Source organism: Leptonotus elevatus, chromosome 3 (genome assembly GCF_054856555.1).
Source record: "Leptonotus elevatus isolate MCC_2025b chromosome 3, RoL_Lele_1.0, whole genome shotgun sequence".
Classification (NCBI taxonomy): Eukaryota; Metazoa; Chordata; class Actinopteri; order Syngnathiformes; family Syngnathidae; genus Leptonotus; species Leptonotus elevatus.
Window position 1 is genome coordinate 10,093,982 of NC_141241.1, and position 26,438 is coordinate 10,120,419.

General features: G+C 40.6%; 1 protein-coding gene across 2 annotated transcripts in view; it reads left to right on the forward strand.

Moving 5' to 3' along the window:
- Nucleotides 1-26,438, forward strand: part of cd276 (CD276 molecule) — a 75,152-nt gene that overhangs the window by 10,570 nt on the left and 38,144 nt on the right. For both annotated transcript variants that reach the window (XM_086070638.1, XM_086070637.1), the window contains exons 3-4: nt 4,482-4,832; nt 8,694-8,990. In XM_086070638.1, the coding sequence (XP_085926764.1) occupies nt 4,482-4,832; nt 8,694-8,990 (648 nt within the window). The remainder of the gene's footprint in view (nt 1-4,481; nt 4,833-8,693; nt 8,991-26,438) is intronic.

Genomic DNA, 26,438 nt, shown 5'->3' on the forward strand with positions numbered 1-26,438 from the left:
TATGAATACGTTTTTTAATACTTTGTCCTGCACTCCCCAAAATGTATTTATACGTTTAAAAAAATTGTTTTTATACGAGAGCATACAGAAGGCTTTGATACAGCTTCTGACTTGAAGAGGTCGCTTAAAGCACTGGTTCTCAGACCCGGTCCTCGAGTACCCCTATACAGCCTGTTTTCCATCCCTCCCCAGCCAACACAGCTCTGGATCATTATCGGGCTTCATGCAGGGTTTGCTGATTAGCTGATGGTTTAAATACCTGTGTTGCTTGTGGGAGACATGGAAAACAGGCTGGATAGGGGTACTTGAGGACCGCGGTTGAGAACCATTGACTTAAAGCAATGGTAGTTATTACAAAAAACGGCCAGCAGGTGACAGCAGAGTATAAGAGATCAGCCAGGGCCATGTTGCAACAAGCTCTTTTTTCCAGTGTTTTAAACAGGTTTGTGAAAAATTATTAAACTTAGCTATATTCTAATGCTAATTGCTACAAAATGAAAACTGATACAAATATACTTTTTTTCCTGATGAAAGAAGAGACTCGAATCTTTCTTTTGGTAGGTTCCATGTCTTATAGCAATAGAACACAATATTCTGTGGACCTGTAACTCGTAAAACAGCCGGGAGCGAAATCTGTCCGTTTGAAACTAGCCTTACAGTAGACCATCTTGTGGAGCCTGTATTTGTACAATAAGGCAGAATTTCATAAAATAATATTTTGATACAATATTAGGGCAATCAGAGGATGGATGATGTTGTTGCTGCAAAGCTCATGTTAGGACACCTTTAAATCTTTATGCCGACGTCTCCTATGCCAGTTGACTCCGCAGACTGTGACGTGACGGAATGTAAACGTGTTCAAAATTTCCTTGCGACAACAAAAAAAATATAACTGTTAGCGAACGTTTGGGGAACGTTTACAGAACGCTGCGACCTTGAACGAATCCTGACGAGAAATCAACATTCGCTAGCTTCGCAAACATTTATCTCAGTGGGATACGGGCTTTCGCTTTCACTTCATGGTCTATGGAGGGCACTCGCTTGATTTCTTGTGGTTCCACATCACTGCCAAACCAAAAGCTTTTCTCAAACTTGTCAGGAGTTGACCCTAGTATCTTTGCACCCATAGTCAGGCACTTCATCCTTAGCAGTTTCCCACTATACTAATACATCTTGTCTCTTGTCTTGGTCAAATACATGCTTTCAGTAACGAGAGCAGCCCTGAGTCACAGCATGCCAGATCACAAAGAGACAGAGTGCATGCAGCGATATGCCTCACATGGTATTTCACCTCTGACGAATAGGACATCAGATGCACGTTTTTCCGTGACGTCAGCCGCCAGCCTTGCTCTTGTCTCCTCTCCCTGCTCCCTCCCCTTGATGCAAATTCCAAAACTCTTCCCTATGTTCTCTTTCCAAGTGCCGGTCAGTGTAACTACACAAAGTCCCTGTGTAGGCTCTCCAGAGCAAGACGTAGGTTGCCTGTTAAAAAAAGAAAGAAAGCAAAACAGAGGAGGAGGAGGAGGAGCACGACGGTGGGAGTTCATATTTTCTTCTTTTTCTTTGAGTCGGTCAATGTAGAGGAATTAGAGAGTGTTCTTAACCTTGTTTCCAGATATTATCTTTAGCTAGATGCCGTTTTGCTCTACAACAATCCCACCCCCACCTTCCTGAATTCACCTGGTGGTGTGAGTCATCCATGGCTCCTCTCAAAGTGATTTAATTGCACTCTGTCTCCCCCTTTTCTCTTAACGTGGATACTATCACTGACACCCCCGGAATAAAGAACCCGTATAAATGAGTGCAAATGATGGGATCCAGAAATAAACACCTTATCTGTACAAAAATATAAACACTTCACTTGTTTTTGTTCAAAATTTTCCTCATGGGTTTAACTCAAAGATCTAACACTTTTTATGCATTCAAAGAAGGCCTATTTCTCTCAAATATTGATCTGATACCAGATATCATTCTCTATGATGAATTCTCAAATGTAAATATACATAACCTTTGATAGTTCACCCCAGGCTGCAGTTCGTTGAACAACTTTGTGGCGGCGCTGTCAATCGACTATCCCCTGGTGGTGTATCTACCATTAATACTACTGATAGTAAAGGTCAGATAGGGGTACTTCCGTCAATTGTCAATTCCCATCAATGACGATGCCCACCTTTTGGCGAGTGCTTCAGCAATATCAGCGAATGAGAAGGGCTGTGTGTACTCACTGCGATTGAATGAAGTAATCCTGCTTCACTCGGTGCTCAGTCTGTATATTTTTTTAAGGCTTTGCATCATTGTACACTAACCGAAAGGTGGGCATTGTCATTGACGGGAATTTACGATTGACGGAAGTGCCCACCTCTGGTACGGGTTATATATAGAATAGTAATATCGATCATAGTAGATATTTCTAGTACTACTACTAAGGTGATTTTGGTCCTAATTCTGATTCTGACTGTTTTTTTTTTTTGAAACCCTCCAACTCCTCTTGACACCCCCATACCTACTCTCACAACCATAACGGGAGAACCCATTTGAGAGTGGACTTTTTTGTGGGCAGTTTACCTAAGGCACATGTGCAATAATCATGCTGTATAAACAGCATCTTGATTTGCGACATCTTTGAGGTGGTGAATTCTCTCTGCAATAAGGAAGAATTCACTAACACAGATTTGTGAACAATATTGGAGAGAAATGTATACATAGAAAACAAGTATCTTAGATCTTTGAGTTCAGTTCCTGAAAACTGGGAGGCAAAATACAAACGTGACGTTTACATTTTTGTTCTATATACCATTTGGCGGTGAAAAAATAAATCCAACATCACAACAACTTTTTTTAGTTGCTGATCATGGACGTTGTCGTAGGAGGGACAACCTTGAGAGGTCGGACATGGCTGCTCCAAATTTTATTGGGCAAAATTTGAATTCAAACCAATCATTACTCTGGAAGCAAAACATGCTTCATACCATTAACTTCTTCAGCTATCAAGGTGACATTCCATCCACTTCACCCCCCATGAAACATTATTGCATGTTCTAAAAGAATAAACAGAAAGGGATTATTGTAACATCTGAGCCTTTTTGTCCCCATTATTTTACAGCAGATTTACGGTTGGCCAATAGGTGGTACTGTTCACGTATCAGTGCCAAGGGATGTTAAACGTAAGATATGTCAAAAATAGGCCTTCCTAGACTCAGCGTCCATACATGAAGGCGCTCAGATGAAAGTCGTTTGTTGTTAATTGGATAGTTGATTAAAGCACCTCTGCTTTGTCGAATCCCCCCCATACCAAAGTGAGTCAACGCTGACTACCTTGAGGTGGAGTTCAAAAGAGGCAAAAATGCTACCCTGATTATAACAATTACAGGGACAAAACAGTGTGTCACTCCTGGGGCCGGAGTCTTTTTTTCCCGTCCTCTCCTGTGATGCAGATGAGCGTATTGGCATTATATAAGAGTGGACAGAGATCAATGGGGAACGCTGACTCGCAAGGATGCCACAAACGGCTGCCTGAGATGGCCGCTAATCCGGAATAATTACGCTCTCGCCTTCGTCTAGACAAACAATGCAGCATGCGCATGTGCCGCTCAATCAGCAACTTTTTCAATAAAAGTAGCAGCGGCATTGTCTCAAAAAATGTTCACTCAAGAGTTTTTGCTTCCCCATTGCCTTAATCCCCTTTTACCCACTTCCTGCTGCCACACTGTGCAAGCAATTTATCTCTTTCTGAAGCAGATCTAGCATACATTTCAAGATGCTTGACTTTTAGGGGTATCAACCTCTTACATTTTAACACAAAAAATGTCAACATGATTGTGGAATATGCTTACATACCAGTGGCATCCTTCCTCTGTTTCCGCTCTGATACTAGCTCAGAAGATGGATAATTCTCTTACCGACTTCTGTATCGCTAACGTTTACACAAACTGGAAAAAGTCGGCTTATCACCGGATCAGAGAGTGTTTTCGAAAAGATTTCCAACTGTCTCTGATAGTGCCATCGGCATATTACCGCAAATGCACTTGTAAATGACACCCAACATGGCAAGGGTGGTCACACAACATATATATATACATACATGTGTGTGTGTGTGTGTGTGTGTGTGTGTGTGTGTGTGTGTGTGTGTGTATATATATATATATATATATATATATATATATATACATACATATGTATAGACTTTGTGTCCGTCAACCCCCATTTAATTATGTTCTGCATGGAAATTTGTTTTTAAACTTTTCAGCACCTGCAAAAAAAGGACCAATGTTGTCAAAAGAGATTCAGTCACTTTTCAAGTAATTAACCAGTGATTCAACATTATGACCATGTTCATAATAGAGTACCAGTAATGTTTGTACACACAATTGTCTTTGAATGACATGAGAAAGTGTGAAGTTTTGATCGGTATTTATTCCATTCTTCACAGTTTTCCATACTTTGTACAATGTCACTCACAGGCTACTTCCTCTCTCTTGTAGCCATGATGGAGGTGTACGTCCCTGACCAGCCCGTGGTGGCACTATATAATACGGACGTCACGCTAAACTGTTCCTTCAGACCCGCTGCCCCCTTCAACGCATCTGACGTGACCGTCTTCTGGCAGCTGACCGACACCAAGCGCAGTGTGTACGGATACAACGAAGGGCGCGATCAGCTGGCAGACCAGGCTGGAAGGTTCGTCAACCGCACTGGCCTGTTCCCCCGCGAGCTGGGCCTGGGCAACGCCTCGCTGCTGCTGAGGAGGGTGGTAGTGGCTGACGAAGGCAGCTACACTTGCTTTGTCCGAGTGCAGGAATACGGCAGCGCTGCTTTGTTTCTCCAGGTGGCCGGTGAGTTTAGCTTTGTTTCACACATTTTCAAACATATACCATTGTCTGCCCAAAGTCTCCTTGCTGATAAAATGTGTAACAAGTAATTAAGAACATGAGACTTTCCGTTATGTTCGCATTTATTGTTTTTGTTTGTTAGCATTCATTATGACTGGTTCACATGCTTTCTTCCTTTGATATTATTATAAGTGGAAAACCAACTGACACAAACCTAAACTTGATGATCTGGATGGTTTTTCGCAAACCATTTCAGTCCACCTGTAACGTTTTCTCACAACCATCAGAATTCTTTCTACTGTACTTGGTGTCATCGCTTGATATGAGTTATGTTTTTATGGGAGCAAAATAACAATTTCGAATGAGCTGTTGTCTCTTAGTAACTTATGTTAACACAGTAGTAAAGTCTTGATTATATCAAACATTTTTGTGGAAAGCATAACAAAACAAGCATAAATAGACAACGTAAAACAATCAAACGAAAACAGTTAAGCCTGTGCCTTCTAGATCCGCATGTGACATATTATTTCAGAAGTCGAGAAGTACAGGGTAAGTAACCAACAGTGGTATCGGTATTGGTGCATTCCAAGTAAAAACTAGAGCATTTTATTAAACTTCCTTGATTGACTATGTGGGGAAAAAAATGATGAATTGACAGGATTTTAATTGGGATAGGCCGATTATCGGTGCCAATGTTGGGCATTTTGACAAATATTGGTATCTGCCTTTTTTTAAATCTGTCGGCCGATATAAGGTTAATCGGAAAACAAATTAACCTCAGGGAGCTATTTATTTCATTTTTATTTATTTATAAATATTTCATTTATTTCGTATTTATTTTCCGTTAACTTTATAGGAGATGCTACTGACCATGGGAACCTTCTGAACCATTTGTTTTTGTTTGACATTAAAACAAAGAAATGTGAAAGTTTAAGATTTCAGGTACCGGAATTTTTAAATTTTAGAAAAAAAAACTTTACTGTAGAAAACTATAGCGAGCTTGCTTAAGTTTCCAATGAACTTTGTAAGACATACTAATAACCTTGGGAGCTCCCTGAATGTTTTGTTAGAAATGTAAAAGGAAAACGTCGAAGACAAAAAATGTAAAAAAACAAAACAAAAAAAACCCTACATTTTCAAGTCTGAATTTTTTTTCAATAAACATGCTTTAAGACATTACATCAGAGTCAAGATTGGCATTTGTATTAAAAAAAATTTTTATGCCAATATTAACCCCACCTTTTTTTTTTTTACTGAAAATTAATATCGGCTTCAAATATCGGTTATCGGCCTCCTTGACTCCTGATAATCAGCATCAGTATCAGTCCGGAAAAAAGCATATCGGTCTATCTCTAGTTTTTATTTGTAATTTGGGTGAATCCCAGTTCTGTAGTCCTAAATACCAGTATCATGAAAATAAAAAAATAACATTGTCCGGAGGAGTCATGTTGTACTTCCTTTTTACATGTCCAAGGTTAAGAATAGGATAAGTCAGTATTCTATTTTTGGACTTGCTCCTACTGAATCATTCAAGTCATTGCAAGTAATTTTCTCACACTGATTAGTATTGGAGGCTAACCCGTCTCTCTGTTCACGTTTTAGCATGTAGGCACATTAGCAAGCTAATGCTGTGAATGTAATCATACGATCCGTTAAGAGGTTAATTTCCAAAGATCGTATTTTTCGCACTCGTGTACTCTAATGGTACAGTCTGTATTACACTTGTGTGCATACATAGCATGCGGGATGTAATCGTGATTAACAGTTTTCCCCAGGGCTGCTCGACTGCATGTCTGGTCAATAAGCGCTGATTGTGGCATCTGTTGTGGTCAATAGCTGCTGACTTTGACTCTCAGTCGTTGTTTTGGTCAATCAGCCTTTACAAGCGTCTTGGCTGTTTACATGACGATGCAGGCCACCCTCACAGCAGACATTTATTTACTTACAGTGCAATGGCACATTTTTATATCTATTGAGAGATGGCTGCTCTATTCTCAGAGGAAGGATGTGCATTAGGTAGTGTTAATGAATAATGTTTTTCTCCCCATCCTGGCTGGCGAGAGGGAAAACAATGTCTCCCATCAGTGACAAATTTGTTCCATTTTATGCATGAGATTTATAGATGTTTCTATTTTTAAACGGCATTCACAGTTAAGGCCGTATATTTCCTTCCTGCTGCGGATGCAAAGAAGCCAATGGTCTTGATGGAAATGTGGCTGACAGTCAAATGGACACTAGAGGAAGTTAGCTGAATATTTATTTACTTGCCAACGATACTACACCACCCTGATACTTCAAATGCTATGATATGATTCAAACGAAATATGATGCAGATGATATGATTCACTTTTAATTACTGCTATTCTGACTCATTCCAATTTCGATATGATTCACTCCAATTTTAATATGATTCACTGCTTTGACACTGCAGACACGCGTGCTCATAAAAATAAAATCAGTGCATACTTAACACTTCATTTTGACTTTATAAAAGCTGCGAGGGCCAATCAAAGATGGTGGACGGGCAGGATGTGCTGCAAGTTTTTAAGTTCATCCATGAGGTTGGTGGGTCAGGAAAAAAAAGACCTCTGATGCTCCTTTGGGAACCAGACCAAAATTGTTATGTGCACCACTGACTACGGTATATGATACTAGTCCGCTCACTGCAATGCTGCAAGTAATTCCAGTTTTCATACAATTCATCCTGTCTTAAAAAAAGGCCTGCAGGTACTTGATGGTATGGAAGAGCCCTACTTTAGTTAGCAGAAAGCGCAGTAAATCTTGACTCCATGTCGAAAGTCCACTTCTCACCAGCAGATCAGACTAACTTAAATCATTTCAGGCTCAGCTCCACCCTATTGTTTGCTGTGCCATGATTGGCTCTGGGAATAGAGCCTCTTTTCTCTTTCACCTTTGTACTCTTGCTTCAGATCAAGGGATTGGGATTTGGGATTTTCGGCGAGGCTGACATTAGAACCCCACCAATGCCTACACGTTTTTTTTTTTTTTCATTCTGGTTGTACCCAAGACAGCCAATTTCTGCCTACGTTCACCTCCTGGCCTGAACCATTTATTTATTTATTTATTTTAAGGAGTTTCTCTGCATTTTGGCACTCTGGGAAGTGTTAAGATGCAGCATGCCTGTGTGCCACTGATACCGTGTGGAATTGTGGGATTTTAAACTTTATTTTATGCTAAGTGGCACTAAATGCAATTTATGCCTTAATGGGAATGATATGGTCTGGAAGTTCTGCTGCTTGTTAAATCATCTACCACATCCATAACTCAGACATGTTTTTTCTTCTTCTCAATTTAAAACAGTTTCCAGTTTGTTTGTTTTTTAATATCATGTCTGCTTTCATCAAAAGACCCCAGGGATCAAAAATGATAGGGTACTTCACACCTGACCCTAGTTATTGTCTTTCTGAAATGAGCTCTGCTTATCATGCAAGTGAGGAGTGATTGTATAATTTGCCCCATATACTCCTGGGCCGAGTCAGAATCTCGTTTTCATGCTGACCGTGGGTAGAGCCCTGGAATTACGAGCAGATTGGCTTTCACTTGAAGCAGCAAGGAAGAGAGTGGCTGAGAAAAAGTACCCATGTACACTATAAAAGCATTTTCACTCTTAGAGACAGCACTTCATATATTACAATGTGTTTATGTGGGACAGATTTGCAGAATGGCTCCCTCACAGACACATTTTTTTTAATAGGCAGATAACAAAAGATTTACTTGGTTGTTTAATTTCACACTTGATTGGTGGGCAGGCACTCGAGCGACCCAACTATTTGTATACAAGCAATTAAAAAGTCAATTCCCCATAACAAGACTCATTTAAATCCTTTCCCCGTTTTTATCCAGCCCCTTACTCCAAGCCCGTTGTGAACTTGGAGCAGGAATCTAACCTTCGGCCAGGTGAAGAGGTGGCCCTCACTTGTGTGGCTTACGGAGGCTACCCAGAAGCCGACGTGATGTGGCAGGACGGGGGCGGCCGCAACCTGACGGACAATGTCACCACTTCGGTGGTGGCCAACGAGGAGGGTTTGTTCTCCCTGACCAGCGTGCTGACGGTCGTGCTGGAGCCCAACAGCACCTACAGCTGCACACTCATCAACCCGTTGCTAGGGGAGGAGGGGAACGCCTTTGTCACTATCACAGGTCGGTGCACCTTCGTTTGCTTTTCTCTTTAGGAATCCTTGAAGCCGTTTTTACACAGAGCCTCAGAAAAGTTGTATGTTGAATAGTCACTACTTGTTTTTAAACAACAAGTTGGGAAAAGTGAAAAGTTGCCTCTGTTACCACTCAGATACTACCGACATAATATAACGGCTAAAAGCTTTCATCGTGCAAATGGTTTATCATAACACTGATGAATACTAAATGGTAAAAAAAAGGATGGAACAGTACTGGCAGGCTTACTAGTAATAAAAGTAGTGATACTACTGATGCGGTAGCAGCATTTCATTTTTTTGCACAACCATTACCTCACTCATCAACAACCACTTCATCACAATCAACATTATTCTCAGCGATCGATTAAGCAATTTGTATATCATACAATCTTGAAGGGTATTTCTGAACCATATGGTTGTGAACTCAACTAAATTGTACCAATTGGTGGAAATTTCCACTGCCACCTCAGTTTTGCTGGATCTTCTCTGCTCAAATTAATTATATTGTGATCTTGTATTCCCAGAATGTGTCATTAATGATCTTTTTTTGTGAGTCGCTTAATCAAATCTATTATTTTGTGGTTATTTACCCATTGTTCTAGATTCCCAATTTCTTGATAAGATAATATAACCAATGTGAAATTAATTTAATACACCCCTTCATATTAGATGAGGTAATCTTCACTTGGCAAAAATGGAAGCTTATCCTGCTGAGGAGGCTGTCGCCCCATCACTGGGGTTGCCATGGCAATTGAGGCAAGTGGCAGAAGTTTGTACTCAGTGTCAAGTTTGACGAGAGTCTTCTCCAAGGGCAAGTGAGAGATGATTTGGAGCAATGGCATTTTTTGCTAGCGAGGAAGGAAACTGATTTGTCATTTTTTTTAAATTGTCTTCAACTTCTGATTTGACAGATTCTATGAAATATGTACAGTTGTTTTTTTAATACTACATCCCCTGCCCCAAATCACCCTGCAATTATCTTTTAAGTGCAAGGTAGGACTGCACAAGGTAGGCCAAGACTGGGTCTATAATGGAAGCACAACTGTGTGAAATAGCTCATAAATTATAGCAGAGGTGGACCGGACCTTCTCTTTGGGCTTGAGCTGGTGCTGAAACTCAGGGGCAGGTGAAGTGGAGGTCCGGGCAGCGGGTGACCTTGTGTTGCTCCACTGGGCTGGGAAATGAATGCGCTCTCTGGAAACAGGATGGCCAAGTGGCAAGAATGGGTTAAAGGGTGGCGGCCTTCAACACACTTTGGATGGCCTCTGTCAAACAGCGCAGGTGGAGTCGTGTTGTGTTGTACCCATGGAGAGGTATAAATACACGTTGAGGGTGATATATGATTGTAAAACCCCCATTGCCCTTTTACTCAACTGATGCATTTTTCCACACTTTTTTGACGCTTGTTTGAAATGAATATGAACAGTTTTGGCGGTCATACATTTTGTTGAACTATTTCTGGATTTGGAGTCCCTAATTATCTACAGTTTGTTGTAATATCTGAAGGGATGACGCTCTACCCTTTTATTAATATTCTTGATTATTTTGCTGTTCGATCTCAATGTGAAAAAAATAAGTTGCCTTAACTTCCTTCCATGGAAACTTATAGTATTGTGCAAAAATCCTAGACTATCATTAGATGATTTGTTTTAGCAATCCAGCTATAAAGTTTCTATAATGCTGAGAATCATCAGGGTAATGACTGAGCTGGTGCCTGTCACAGCTGACTTTGAGCGAGAGGCATAGCCAGTCGCAGGGGACATGTAGGCAAACTACCAAATTCACACCTGCAGACAATTAAAAGTCACCTAAACTGCACGTTGTGACGGTGAGAGCTGGAATACCTGTGAAAACCCACACAAGCATGGGAAGAACATGCCAACTCCACACAGGCTGACCAAAAATTTTCAAGCCACAAAATAAAGAGTTGTGTGGCACGTACTGCCCAGCACCATGAAGATAATTAGAACATTTGAAAGATATCACAATGCCTTGTTTATAGTTTGTTTATGCAATTGCTACTTCCTGCTTCAGGAAACTGAAAGTAAATACATTACAGTATCCGCAGCTTTACCACAACCTCACCAGATTGTAGTGTTGTGATGTCCAAACCAACTGCATCTGTCCTTCCATTTACTATTTGATTGGGTCAAAATTGCTGCTGTAAAACATGCCATTAAAACTTTGTAGTAAATATTTACATTATTTTGGAAAGTGCAGAACTGTGCTGTGTATAGATACAGCAGCACCTTTATGTAACATGATTGACAAAACTTTAACACCATTTTCAATTTCCTGCAGCCCATCGGAGGCCTGCAAATTAAATCGAAATATGTCGGGATAAGAGGTGCTTTGTGGGTTTTAATTTGAAGTAGCATGGACTCTTATTTCCTCAGATCATTCTCCGGAACTAGAGAATCAGTCATAATGAGTTTCGAAGAAGCTGGCCAAGAACAGAACTGCAAAAAAAAAGAAAAAAAAAAGACTTTGCAAGCATAGTCACAATAAAACATGAGATTTAGTGTTGGACAGTAAAACAAGAAAACCCAGAAATACACAAGAAAAGACCCTTAATTCAAACCGTGGTAATTTTCAGCAAATGGATGCAGTTAAGGAAAAAAACAAGAAGAGTAATTTCTTGGTGTACACACCAGCACAGCTTGACGACGCTTGCTCGTAAACTTGTAGGAGATATACAGTATTTTGCACGGGGGCTCGTTTGAAAGGAAAATGTATGTGTTTACAACAGCTGCTGTGTGCTTAGCAGCCGCTGTAATTAATTTTGACCCCGTGCAACTCTTCTGCCAGTGTAACCGAGTGGAGTGCGCTGAGCTCGAGTTGACACAGTGCTTGTTATGTACACATGCACACAGCACACCCGCTCACCGCACACTCCACAGTTGTTGCGACTTTTGGCTTGCACCATCAGGGGTCGCCACAGCTAGTCACCTGCATAATTTGTTTGGCACATTTTTACACCTGATTCTCTCCCTGGGAAAACTCAACTGTTTTTATCCAGGTTTGGGAGCGGCAGTGGCTGGGGATTGGGGCAATGGCTAGGAATCAAACTCCGTGCCATCTGTATGGCTCCGTAAATTTGTGGTTGAACCATGAGAACGAAAACACAAACCAAGGAAGAAACTCATAAGAAGGCGCAGGCAGATGGTAGGGTAAAAATTCAGCCAGTCTCTTAGCTAGTCTGTACAGTGTGAATGCTTCAATTGCTTTCTGTTGCAGGTGATCAACTTGACAATTTTTTAATATACATAGTATTCACATGACGTCACAGACCCCCAGCTATCGACCCGGCAGCCATTTGGTGGGTCAAACAAATTTGTGGCAAACAATTGCGGCCAGCGAGACAACGCAAGCAAATGCTGAGGAGCGCTCGTGTTGCTTACTAGAATTTACTTTGATTCATTCATTTGTTCATTCCGGATTTTCACGAACAACTTCACAATTGTGTGCCGTTCACGGGTGCAAAAATAGGGTGAACAAAGATGTGAAACGAAGCTTCTAGATAGTATTCACATGACGTCATTTGACCCACATTGTGTGCCGTTCACGGGTCCATGGAACGTCGAATGGGAACGGATAAAAAAGTGTCCGGAATTGTAAAGATAAATTGAGAGGATTTCCAACCGACAAAGTCTACCAAAGATGTTCTGACCATTTTGATTAAGGTACGTGTCATTGTAAGGTGGTAAAAATGCTTTTACCATAATGCAATCGTGATATATGTGAGCCGCTAGCCTTGGCTAGCTCTGGCTAAAAACAGTTCTGGTGGTCAAGATGTTTGATTTTGAGATCCCTCTAAATAACCTCCTTAAGGTCTCTTATTTTCCTTTCCCAGCAGCCCAAAAGTTGGAATTGTTGTTAAAGTGTACGAAAATAAGTGATGAATCAACAATGCTGTTGCTTTTGTTGTAACATGCTAGCGCTAGTAGCTAACGTGGTCGGGGAACTAGCTAACTTGGTTTAAAAATAAACCGAGATTCTTCACCTTGAATTCACAAATGATAAATGCACATAGCAACCAATAAAAGCCGAAAATAAAGACGAATGTCCGTGTTTTGGGATCGAGCCATCCTACCTCAGAGCATACGTTACCATGTAGTCCGGTCCGGGCAGTAACACATCAGCAAATGTTTGTAATCCAATCGATTCCATTAATCAAACGTTTCAACATGTCCCACTGCAAGGAGTGTTGAGCTAAATCTTCCGCATATGTCTTGCTTACACAAGTAAGGTTAGAGGAAGCTGGGGTTGACATTCATCAATAACAAAACAACATTCAGTGTAAACTTAGAAACACAGCTGAGTCCGCTGGAAAGTTGACCTACCATGAGAAGCGGACTCGCGATTCCGTGACGTCAGTGAACACTGTCTATAGGGTGGAACTTGAGGTGGATCATTCAGTTGAATTTCTGGCATGTTGGAAAATTCGAAAGCTCTTGAAGTAGATTTGACGACATAAGACTACATTTCCCAGTCTCCAAGCCTATTTCATTGTGTCTCATTAGCATTTTGAGTCCACAGAAGTTGTAAATGTCGTTGTCTTCTTGATTAGTTGTGAAAGTCGACAACAGTTTGAAACGCACACTACCGGCATTCACAGCTCTTAAGTGGAATAATATTGATCCGTGTCAGCATTTGGTCTGTAATATGGTAATACTTCAATCGTTTGCTTTGACTTTCTGTCGCGGGCGATTAACTCATTCAGTTCTTAAATCTTTAGCAGCTTTAGCTGTATCAAGCATCTCAGAGATGTTATCTTTCTAAACCCTCATTCTACCTCTGGAGTATTTGGTTGTGCTGGGATATTATAGATTTTGCAGCGCGGATCCATTGTGGGGGAGACCCTAAGGAATGGCGGGTATTGAATGAATAGGGGGGAGTGTTGGAAAGAACCATGTTCAAGTCCTCAAATAAGGTGCTGTCTTCCTGCTGGGGTTTTATCATCTCACTCTACAGTCCAGTCTGACCACTTTAGTCTCCATAGAAAAAAATGATGTTTGGGGGTTTAATAGTACAAGAGTCCCTTCTCTTATCATTTACGACTGATATCGGCTGTGAAGGCAGAGGTTTGATCGTGTATCCAATCATCCAGGCTGGTGTGATTGCTGCAGCAGGTTTTGTCGACGGCTTGATTTCAAGACCAGGCACCGAAGTACCATCTCCCCCAGCAACAACTCATAACCCCCCTGAGCCGGCACTCCCGATGAAGCTGGGCATAATTTCCCCAGCATTACTACGCTAACGCAGCGTTTAATGTCCAAGAGCAGCAAGAGAGCAAGAGCGGAGATGAGGCAGCGAGAGGCAGACAAGGTGAAAAGTAGATGACAGAAAACACGATGATGGTGTCCAAGGAGTTTGCTGAGCTGGCCCTGACACTGACAGGAAATTGACTTGTTGATGGGCAAGGGAGATAACCAAAGGATTTGTGAGAAGACATCTTGCCAGATCCAACTTTTTGGCCGACTGATTTCATGGCAGTGCAACATTAGAGAATACTTCTTGTAAGGGCTTATTTGTTTTGGTATTTTTTTCATTTACAGTTGATATAAACTATGAGTGTTTTCATACCTAGTCCTGTTTAATTACACTCGGTCAATTTATGTAGCTTTCACACTCTTGTTCGTGTTCCCCCTTGGTGCAATTCATTTTGTGTTAAATGAACAGTCATTGAACCTGAACCAAACTAAGGGTTTGATGGTGTGATTTGGCCGCTGTGAGAAACACCCGATTACATATGTAACGAATGGTTTATATAAATGAATACAACTATTGTCTTACTGAGTGTGTCTTTCAATGACGATGTTATAGGGGTTGGTAATCATTTAGTACGGATGACCCATTGAAATGTGCTTGGCTATTTGTAAACTGGGAGGCGGTTTTCTGTAGTAGTACAAATACACACAAAAAGCAGCATACCTTGTCTGTTGATACTAGTGTTGTGCATATATCTAATAAAAGATGATTCGATACATATCTCGATACATGGGGTACAATACGATTCAAGAATGGTACATTTTGAAGTGGAATGATTTGATTCAATTTGATGCGCTCACATCTTTTGAATCTTTCATTACACCCCTAGTTAATACCCTTGTAATTATCTGGGGAAAGCGGCTGCTAACTGCAAACGTTTATTGATAGCATACGTAAACATAAAAGTGGTATAGCCTTCTGATCAGGGTTCAGTCAGACCAGCAGTGTACTAGTGATCTGGAGAGGCGGATCGCAATAGCATTAGCTACCCTACAGCTTTTCCATCTTTACCTATACAAATACTGAACACACATATGAACTCATTCACACTTAAACATAACCTTTCAAGACCTGCACGCACAGTAAACATATTAGCCGCCTGCACTGATGTATCTATACAGTCCAGATTGCCTGGCTGCATTGTTGTAGTTGAAGTTGTGCAGAAGGAAAATGGAGGGCACGGTTTAGAATTTAACCTGAAGCCCATTGAGAGCATGACAGCCGAGTTGAATGTGCGTTTAACTCTTGTGTGCGAGTCCATCACAGGCATGACAGTTTCTCGAAATTACGCCTCCCCCCTCCTTTTTTTTCTTTTTAAGACTGACCGTAGCATTCTACCTGCCTGCCCGCCTCTCTTTGAAAACTAACTAACCGGAGCAGCAAGTGAAAAGAACAGACGGTGGGCGGGACTTTGTGTTGCAGTGACCTGCACAGCACTATCAGCAACAAAGCCAGGCAACATTAGCTTCTGTTACACAGAGATCTGAGACACAACAGTCGTATGCAGCATTTGTCTTGTTCCTTTATAGAGAATTCAGAGGTGCTGGATATTGCAGCAGCTTCTACACAACGACGCACTTCAATCAAATAACCAAATGGTTTCAGAACTAACATCTAACATGGTGCCTGCGGGCACTAGGTAGCACCCAAGGATCACATGACTAGATGGAACATTGTGATTTCCTTGGAATGGCATCATATGTAGGTAAAGATTTGCAGAGATTTAGAAATAGTGTTGTGTATTGATATTCATCCGTGTCCAACCTTCATTGTCGTTGACAAATCATTATTATGATCACTGTTGTCACATCAACTTATGTGATTAATTATGATTAGCAGTAATATAATTATAGGTATTTTGTGCACATTTTTTTTCCTGAACTGTGTATCAAACTGGTAGTCCTTTGCATTAATCAGTACGGAAGAGGTAGCTCTTAGTTTTAAAAAGTTTGGTGATCTCTGGTCTTGTGTGTATAAAATCCTTTCACACACAGTTGGAGATGTGGTGGACATTGAAATTCACACCAATCTGTAGATGTTTTTTTTTAATGTCACCCATTGAATCCCCCCCAAATAAAAAAATAGCTTTAGTCAAAATTACTTGAATGCGGAGAAATGTTCTCTCTAGGCTAGCATGTTTTTTTTAGTTTTTTTTTAGCGGGTACTCCGATATTTGCCCACATTCTAAAAACATGCAAGTTTCATTGAAGACTCCAAATTATCTGTAGGTCATAATGTTAATGGTCGGTTGTATGTGCCCTGCAACTGACAGTCCAAGATGTAGTTTGCCTTTCTCCCCAAATAAGATGGGATAGGCTCCAGCTCCCGGATGGATGTGTGAAAGTGTGAATGTAAGTGTTAATAGTTATTTGTCTACAGTACACTGCATGTGTCAAACTCACCTGGGATAGGCTCACCCACGACCCTAGTGACGATAAGCACTACATAAAATGGATGGGTGGACTTGGCCTACCCGTTCCGTGTCGGCACCATTTATACAGAACGCAAGAAAAAGGCTGACAATCATCTTTTTTTAGATAGGGTGAAAGAGTCTATCGATATGAAACGGTTTCTTCCACTTCAGTGGAACACAATTTAGAAGAAATGAAAGATGCGTGATTAATTTGAAATTAATCACATAGTTATACAGTATAGTAAAAGTTTATGCCATATACTAAAAGTTTAGTATATGTCATCAAGCTGCGGTTCCAAAAACTATTTTCCATGCTTACTCGAGTCACAAGGCCCCTGCTACTTGCCTTTTACTTGATTATAAAAGTATTGCGCGCTAGCTGTACTATTCACTATTCACGAGGCGAATTTCTCTGATTAATTGACGCTGCGTTAAAAGTGATTATACTTGCCTATAACACAATGTTCCCCAAACATTTTGATGACATTTTAAATGCTTACAAACATCTTCAAACTTTGTTTTACACATTAAGGTTAGGTCAAAGTAAAATGTGCAGTACCTTGTACGTACATAATTCCGATAATGAGACTGAATCAGTCTAGTGTAAACAATGAACATTTGACTGTGCATCAAAACCCAGAAGCTACTGTACATCGATAGTACAGACACTCCCTGACCCCTCATGATCAGCTCCCGGCCTGTGTGGTGGGGAAATCCGCTGGTTTGTAGGCCGCTGACTTCCCAACGATTAAGCAGTTAGCGCTAGAACGGAGAGCGCTTCCATGTTTACTGATCTGAAACTGATGGAACCGCACTGTGACAACTTGAACTGTCGTAGATGTTTTTAGCGATGTTAGCCATACAAATTCCATTGGTTTTGATGTCGTGTTTAGTCCTCGTTTGTTGAAACTGTTAATAGCCGAGCAGCCGCAGCAGATAGACTTTCCTCTCTTGCTGATTTACATACACATTTACACAGCTGCTGTTAGACTCGTGATTGGATTTGGAAGTTTGGTTGAGCGGACAACTAATTTGATATTTTATGTGGTTGTGACCGACAGTAACCGTTTGTTGTCTCAATTAACGATACACTACAATACAATAAATGTTATACACACTGGCATGTTTTGCCCAAAATAATGGTGGATATGTTTAAAAAAATAATAAAGATTTGCAAATGCTGAACCACAAATATGCAGTGATCCACTGCGCTATTTGTCTAATTAGAATGATGCAGTTATCAAATGCTGCTGTTGTGATATTTCAGTAATTGCAACCCTTTTGAAGGTATAAAGTAGGACTGGGCGATATGGGCAAAAAATAAAATCTCGATGTTTGCAGTCAATCAGGACGATTACGATTTTAATCGAATAAATCCAACAAACATTTATCTAAGTGTTTCATTTATTCAAAAATAATTCCTGTGTAAAATGTTCAGACAACAATAATGTATACTGATTCTATATCAGTATTAACATGAACTTAACATTCATAGTTTGTGCTTAAATGCCACAATTAAGTAGTTGGTAGCTATTGTAAACATGTCTTGTAAACGACCCATCCAGTATTCTGCCACTTGTGCAAAATTACAATTCACAAAAACATCTGGATGTAACAGAACATACGAACAACACCTTTAAATAATCCAAAAGACAAAATTCTATTTCACGATTTAGCAAATTTTCTTCGAGTCGATTTTTAAAATGGCGATCGAATTAATTCGATTTATTGCCCAGCCCTAGTATATATAATGTAGCATTTATTTCCAGCCTACCGTTATTTTCTTTCTTTAATCTTTTCAATCATGTTAATCAAAAATAATGCCATACTTGTTTGCTGCAGCCTTAACCAAAGAACATTCTGGTGCTTTGTTTTCCAGTGTTGTTTTAGACTAATCTAAATGTGATTAGCAGAGCCTGCAGTGGAGCCGAAAAAATAGCAGTATTAACAAATGTGTTTTCAGTAGAGCTGCAGCAAACTTTCTCAATGTAACATTGAATTAATCAGTGTAAGGTGCACAAACATGCTCTCCCTCTCTTCCGCCGAAAGTGTGTTTTATCTTATCAGAGAGCCAGCCGGGGGAAACGACAACACAGACGTATGAGGTAATGTAGGCAATCTAGAGTAAACACAGGTAGGCGGCAGCGGCGCCATCAGGATTATTAACTCAGGCGGCTGTCACTGTTTTTGACTGTTGACTTTCAATGTCCTCCTGGAAGCTTTCAGTATAGGAAATTGCATCTTTGTATTTGCGGCCCAGGAAATGTTATTTGTCATGCCTCCAGTCTTACATGTCGACTCGGAGGGATTGTTGGGCCGGATTTAGCTGTGGCCACTTTCTGATCGGCGCCCGGCTGTTCTTCAATGCTACAATCACTCAGATAAAATGAGCTCCTTTCTTTTGTGCGCAGGGAATTAGTGTCCCTTTATTATTGGGCCCTTGGTGTTGTCTCCATTTTTACTGTTCAAGGCATCTTCTCATCGCCCCCCCCTTTTGTAAAGAAAAAGATAGTGTCTGTTTCTGGTCTTTGGTTTGGCACATGTCTACATCAGTCCGAAAAAGGCACACTAACAAACAACAATAAAGGAGAATAAGGCTCACCCATTTACTTCTCTGTGAATGTGAATTGTTGTTGTTTTGTCTAAGTGAGCAGATTGGCTGGCAACTAGTGCAAACTGTACTCGGACCATTCGGCTGAAAGGCGGTCGACATCGTTGGTTGCTGATCAATTGCAGTGCAATTTGTAAAAGTCACCAAGAAAGTTTGCTATGTGAACCATTAAGCCACCATTATGGACCTGCATAGAATCCATGACTGTGGGTGGTTTCTTTATCTAACTAGCATATCTTTAGGATGACTTGTGCAAAACTATGTAAAACACGATCCCAACCAATATGATCCACAGTTTGGTGGAAGCCCATAGCCTCTGTCCTCCCTCACTCGCCTTTTCAGTACGCTGTATTTATGGTCGCCATAAATGCACAAAAGTCCTCTTTTGTTATTGATTGGGCGCATTTTAGATTTGGACGCACAGGACTGACTATCACGGGGTACAGCCAGGACCCCGCAGTGGACGTTTTATGCGGCTCCCCTGCTAAATCCTGTAAGAGGGATTGCTTTCAGTAGGTCTGGCGTCCGTCTCTGCACGATACGAAATCATTTTAGTCTCGGGCCTTTCAGCCAAAAGCGAAAGCCTGGGCACACCTTCAAAGTTTGCTGATTTAATTATCCAGTCTGTTTATTTGATGTTTAAACTCTCCACCTGATAACACTGTGAATTATTATGCCGCAAAGGACGTCCGCAGTTTGCCTCCCTAAATGGCTCTGTTTTTGCAGTCTGAATTAGCGACTGGCGACATTCAAAGCGCATTGTCTGGCAACGTGAGGTGTTTCCAATTAATGGGAAAAAAAGATTGAGTTTATTTTCGGGATAGGTGCCTCTTTTCTCCCGCTAACTCAGGAGACCAGTGATTGATGACCGAGTGCAGCATTGAAGTAAAGAGTGGCCAAAGAGTCCCACAGGATTAGAATTTGACTCCATACACCCTGCATACCGTGGCCTGACCTAAAACATACAGTAGAACCCACTGGCCCCCTGCAGAAGATTGGAAACTTTAAAAGCCACTTTCAAAAAGCACATTAATGGTTACGATGAAGTCAAAATGCAGCCGCGTGCCTAATAATACTCGTTTAAATAGACGGCAGCTCGCCATGACTCACATCTATCTCAGGCGGCATTAATATTCCTCCGCTGGTTTGGACTCAGCCGGGCTCTGTCGACTTTTTTCCCCTATGATAACAGACACGAGGAAACATACTAGCTCTGCTTCCCTTCTTAACATTGTCAACTGTGTTTAATTTCATCACTTGCCTTCAACGGGGGCGTCGGTGAAGGAAAGTGTGGCTACGTCGACAGCCGAGACAGCTCGGTGACCCGCACTGAAAGAGTCCATCATATCGTAATACGTCTGTCCAGGCTTTTAACACTCGCATTCACTCCCACTCATGGCGAGCGATGCGTTGGTAATTTGTTGTTAGTAATTTGTTTTCCACGTGTAGCTGTAAGAGGGCAATCTAAAAAGGTTCGCTCGGGAAAAGTCAGCTCAACAATATATAGCATCCCATACCACTGGTTTTGCTGGTGAATGAATTTGCAATGTCGCAGATGTAAGAGCCAATGAAAAATGCACACACGTTTTCACAATAAACAAAACAACAACAAAAAAGTTTCCAGATATTAAGCGAAAGTGAGATCCAGCTGGTTAGCAGCCACGGCGGCACTAAGCCGTACCAATACAGTGTATATTCTGAACCGACTGATGGAGGCCAATGCCGATTCCAATTTGGCAGAATAAAATACAGATAATTGGCCGAATATGTAATGAAAAAAATAACTTGTGATTTGGTCCCTTAACGCTTACAGCAATAAAGATATGAATTACAGGCTAACGTTTAACTGTTTACCCTTTGTTCTTTTTTTGTTGATTTTTTTTTCTTGTGCAGGCTCATTATTTCAGTTATTTGCTTACTTTACTTCCCTCTTCAATGTTGTTCTCTTTTGTAATTGAGTTGTACAGGTTATAGATTATATTATTGGTGGATTTTTTTCCATTTTATTATTATTCACCTTGGTCTAATTTTTTTAATATCACAAAAACCTGGCATTTGAACGGGGTGTGTAGACTGTTGTTTGTCCCACTGTACAGTTTATTGGAATTGGAGTGTACAGTCGGGGTCTATTTATACATTGTCCCCGTTGACTGACTCACGAGGCCGGGTGACATTAATGCCCTTGGATTTCAATTTGTCACCACTTCTCATTGCCACATTACACAATGTAATGGCATCGCGGGGGTGCGATGATGAAACTGGTAATAGGTTTAGAAAATGCGGTCCTATATGTGCTTCCCCAGCAATGTGATGACTAGGAGTGTTATAGGAATGCCTTTTTGTCCAGAACAACGTTGTGATTCTGACATTATGCTGTCTTTGCTCCCCAGATATTTCATATCTGTGATCTCCAGATCACACAAAGGCACCGGGGAATGTCTTCATCATTGGCAAAAGTCTACATATAGTCAAGGGCCATTCTGAAATTGCAGATTGAGATTTTATTAATTGTAGGAAGTGTATGCAAGTACAAAAGACTCCACCCATCCATTTTTGTTAAACGGTTGTCAACATTTGGTTGATGGGTAAACTGAAGCCATTTTCAGATGACTTTGGCTGAAAGGCTAGGTACACCCTGGACTCCTGGACCAGTCATCAGTCACAAAGCAATTAGAAAACGTATTAATCACACTATAATAGACAATCCATGCTCTTGCATGTTTTTGTGTGTGCATGTTTTTTGAATGTGGGAGGAAGCCGAAGTATGCAGGCATGGTGAGAACATGAAAATTGTACACATTGAGTCTTGATTCAAACCTAGACTTCTCAACTGTGAGACAGATGGGCTAAACACCACCACAGTTGGAACAACCTTTCCATTTTAAATCAAACTAAGGACAACAATGAAACCCAACCAGAAAACAAATGAGCCAACAAGATTAGACAGAAACTGAGGAAGTAAATTGACTGAACCAGCGAGGAAATCAGACACAGGTGATGGAACATGAGTGTTGCTGGGCAACTGATTGGCAGACCCAGAATAAAGAGGGTAGAGCTTCCAAGACCATTTCTAAACACAGCGGCACAAAAGGGCATTTCAAAAGATAAACCTTAACTAGAGTCACTGATGGTATCGTGGTAGACTCGCCTGACTTCAGCGCAGGCAGCGTGGGTTCATTCCAGATGCAGTGAATGTGGGAGTCAATAGTTGTCTGCCTCTGTATGTACACTGCTACTGACTGGCAACCAGTCCAGGGTGGAGTCCGCCGCCTTCGGCACAAAATCAACTGGCACCAGCTACCTTGAATTGAAACATACGCCCCCAGACATAAGCAATGCCGTCAAGTGTCTGTGATGAGCATAGTTGTCCATGCATTATTGGACATAATCTGGCTATGAAGGTTCACTTTGCATCACGGAATTTGTGTCTTGCTGCCATTTCGGGGTCCCGCTAAATGTATTATGGCTAGCAGCGATAGGGCTCGTCGAAGCAAGCGACATGAATCCCCGATATTTTTTCAAAACTGCCGTGATTTTCGCACTAAAAGCAGCTCGTTTTTTTCTCACACTGAACCCTGCGGCTTTAGATGTGTCCCGGTTTATTGATTCAATTTTTTTCCTAACGAGCTTTGTGCCACCGAATAGATTTACCCATAGTCTTGACCAATGGACCTGTCTGTGCTCATACTGAGTCTCCATATTACTAATTTGTGTTGTTCAAGGAGGCTTGGATGACGAAATCTTTTACCTGTAATTTTTGTTGAATGAACTGAGGCAGCAGGTTCGCTTCAAACGCAGAAACTTGTCCTCTTTCGGAGTGAACCCTCTGGCCTCGTTTATTCAACACAGCTGGTGAACACTCCCTCGTAACCCCCGTTGCGACTCCATCACGGCATCACTGCGCGGCCATTCACTTTAACACTTACAAGAGCAACTATTGCTGAAGTTTGCCAGTGGATCCTGACAACGTGGAGCTGTGTAAAAAAAAAATAATAATCCACTATTACGCCTGCTTGATGAAGAGGACAGCTCAAGCTCATCTGTGAATTTGCCTCGTGATGTGACACTGAAAGCAACAATGAAAAAGAGACGGAGAAATTGTGTAACCAAGCAGTTCTGGGTGTTATTCCGACACTTAAAAAGACGGCTTTGGTGGGTTTAGTGCACATGGGGAGGAAGACGAAGATAATAACGATCAATGACTTTTCTGGGAGGCTATTGTGTATTGGCATTGATTGGTAAAAAGTGTAATTGAAAGTTGAAATGTTATAACTTGGACACATGCGGTGAATAAAGCAAAGGTAAATTTAGCTGTTGACGTTTTTAATGGTAATTATGGTAAATTTGTCTTCTTATTATTACGCCTATTTGGTATAATTTTTGTATAATTCTGTGACATTATTCTGAGAATAATTTTTTGGGGTGAGTTTCAATGAAGCCAGGTGACTTGTCGCTTACACTTTATTGATGAAATTGTTGTTTTTTTGTCAAAGAAGGAAGAAACACTACGTAGGTTGCATAGTAAAATAGGAGGATTACTGTAGTAATCCTTTATACAGTATTGTCATAAAAAGTTCCATTCATCCTAAAACAAAGCCTCCAGCATGTTCTTTACAGTGGTTGCTTGTCATTTTGCTCACGTTTTAAGCAAAGAACAAACAGCTTTAAAAAGAATCACTGCGCTTTGTTAGTGTGCCAAAATGTTGTTTTAAAAGGAAGAGGAACACATTTTATTTCCTTCAAGGCTTCAATTTCATTGTAGTGCATTAAATGTGACTCTTTAATATGTGCTATTAGCAATATCCTTGTCACACAACATGAACATGTTCCTTTCTTTTTTGCTACTTTTAATAAACGAATGCACCCAACTTGCAATTTTGCTACAGTATGGTCCACTCAGTGACATCCAGGGTTCAGTCTGTCTGAGATCTCCTACTGTAAAACCGCTGGAGGGAGGCAAAGAATATTTAAGTAATAAGTCATCAGAAGTTGTACTTCACTGATATTTTGGAGGAGCTCGCGGGCACGACTCAAGTGAAGGGACTGCTGAGTGTAAAATGACAGCAACAATAAGCAGAAATCCAGATGTCCCATAAGTGTTATATTAATACGTCTTCATCCATTAATCATGGTATTAATATCAATCTCCTTGGTGGTTTTGGTTTTGTGAGTTATTTTACATGAGCTTTTATTGTTAACTAATTCCCTTTGGTTGCATGTTAATGATTTAAACTCTATGGATGGCTACTTTACTACAAGGGATTATATTATTATTCTAAATTAGATCTGATAATGGAGCATTTCAGACCCCTACCAGCCCCAAATTTATGTATAATCCTTTAATAATGGCAAATTATACAGTTACACCAGGGGCGGTAAAAAAATCTTTTTTAACCGTATCAAACAATCCAATGTAGGTAAAGATCATGCAAAGCAGTAATACTTAAAAACACAAAACCAAAACAGACTATCCCATCACAGCTTCTTGGCATATTCCTGTTTAATGCTTTCTGGATTTGTCAGGGTTTTGGATGGCCAGTGGACCTGGTGCCAAATTCGGAACCAAATCAACAACAAAATGTACCAATTTTTAAAGGCGGTATTTATTTATTTACGTAATAACTTTGCATTAATTGTTGCACAACCACGGTACACGTAAGACTGCACAATTATGGCCATCACTATGGTCAATATTATGATCAAGACAATCCGTTGTTAATCATGGGAAAACATCTGTATATGTACTTTTCAACAAACAATATGTAAACCGTTTTAAACGTAACACGGGAACTTTAAAACTAATTGATTAGAGTAAAAAATGTGTTATGAATTTAACCCAAGAATTGTAATTTACCAACGGCTAACAAAAAAAAAGTTGCTATTATATTATTTAATTTCACTTGACCTGAATCCAAGACAAAGGATGTTGATCCCTTTTTGCTCGCTTGTTATTTCAGCAGCTTACTGAGGCCTAAACATTGTTCTCGACCCCTGATGGTTGGCTGTCCACTGCTGGAGAAAATACCTGATATACAACAGAGCCTGCATTTTAAATGCAAATATCGCTGACCATCGGGTTAATTTAATCATAGCTGTCAAAACCGTGCTCACATTTAAGATTTAAATAATCGTGCAACCCTAAAGACACACTTTCTGAAATGTCGGAAAATACAAATAACACACATAAAGATTTGCGTAAATATTGATTATCTGCCCCTACAGTTTTCAGAACAGATTGGGACAAATTACTAATAACAAACCCTACACTACAGGATAATTGCTCAGGTAATCTTTTAGAGACGTCCGATAATTGGGCCCTTGCTGACTTAAATCGCTCAAATTTGAGCCGACCACCAAAGACTGTATCAGAGTCTAAGCAATATACTTCGTATATATATGTACAGTATATATGAAGAAAGCCTAGGGCAAAAAATAAAAAATAAAAATATCCAGAGATATGCTTTTAAAAATGTCATCACACATTCGCCAAGCTATCCTGCAATATGCGAAGCATACTAACAGCCCCGTCTTTTGAAGAAGTCCACCCAGCCCTTTCATGTTTGCTTGATCACTTGCATTGCATTGTAAAGTAGTTTTCCTTTTTCTTTGAAGAACTGCTTTGTTCCTTGGTTAACATTTAGATTTCAGTATGTGGATTCCATGATTGCATTTCTAATACAAATCGGGAACTGTGGACATAGCGACCAATGCAAAGTTTTCCTTTTGAAAAGGTCACATATAGCTTTACTCTTATAGTTTCACGGCAAAGACACAACTCAAACATGAAAGATGATTCCAGAAGCTGGTGATATCGCCGGATGGGTTCTCGACTAAGATAAACACTTCAAGGGGGCTGGTTCAACGGGTGTCATGTTAACGTTAATTTCCTGTGTGATATTCCTCATTCGCTTCGCTCCACAGTGATGCAACTCAGGAGCTGTTTTAGCAATAGGTGTGTGCCGCAGGGTGTCTGCAAGAAGATTGACGCAGCCGCTTGTGTTCTGCTGCAGAGACTGCTCGCGGTGAGCACAATGCACATCCAACATGTTAAGTGTGCTACTGCATTGGCGTAGAACTTAAGTTCTGAATTGCAGTTTTTAGGTAGTTGCTTTAGGTTTACTATATTTTTCAATATAGTC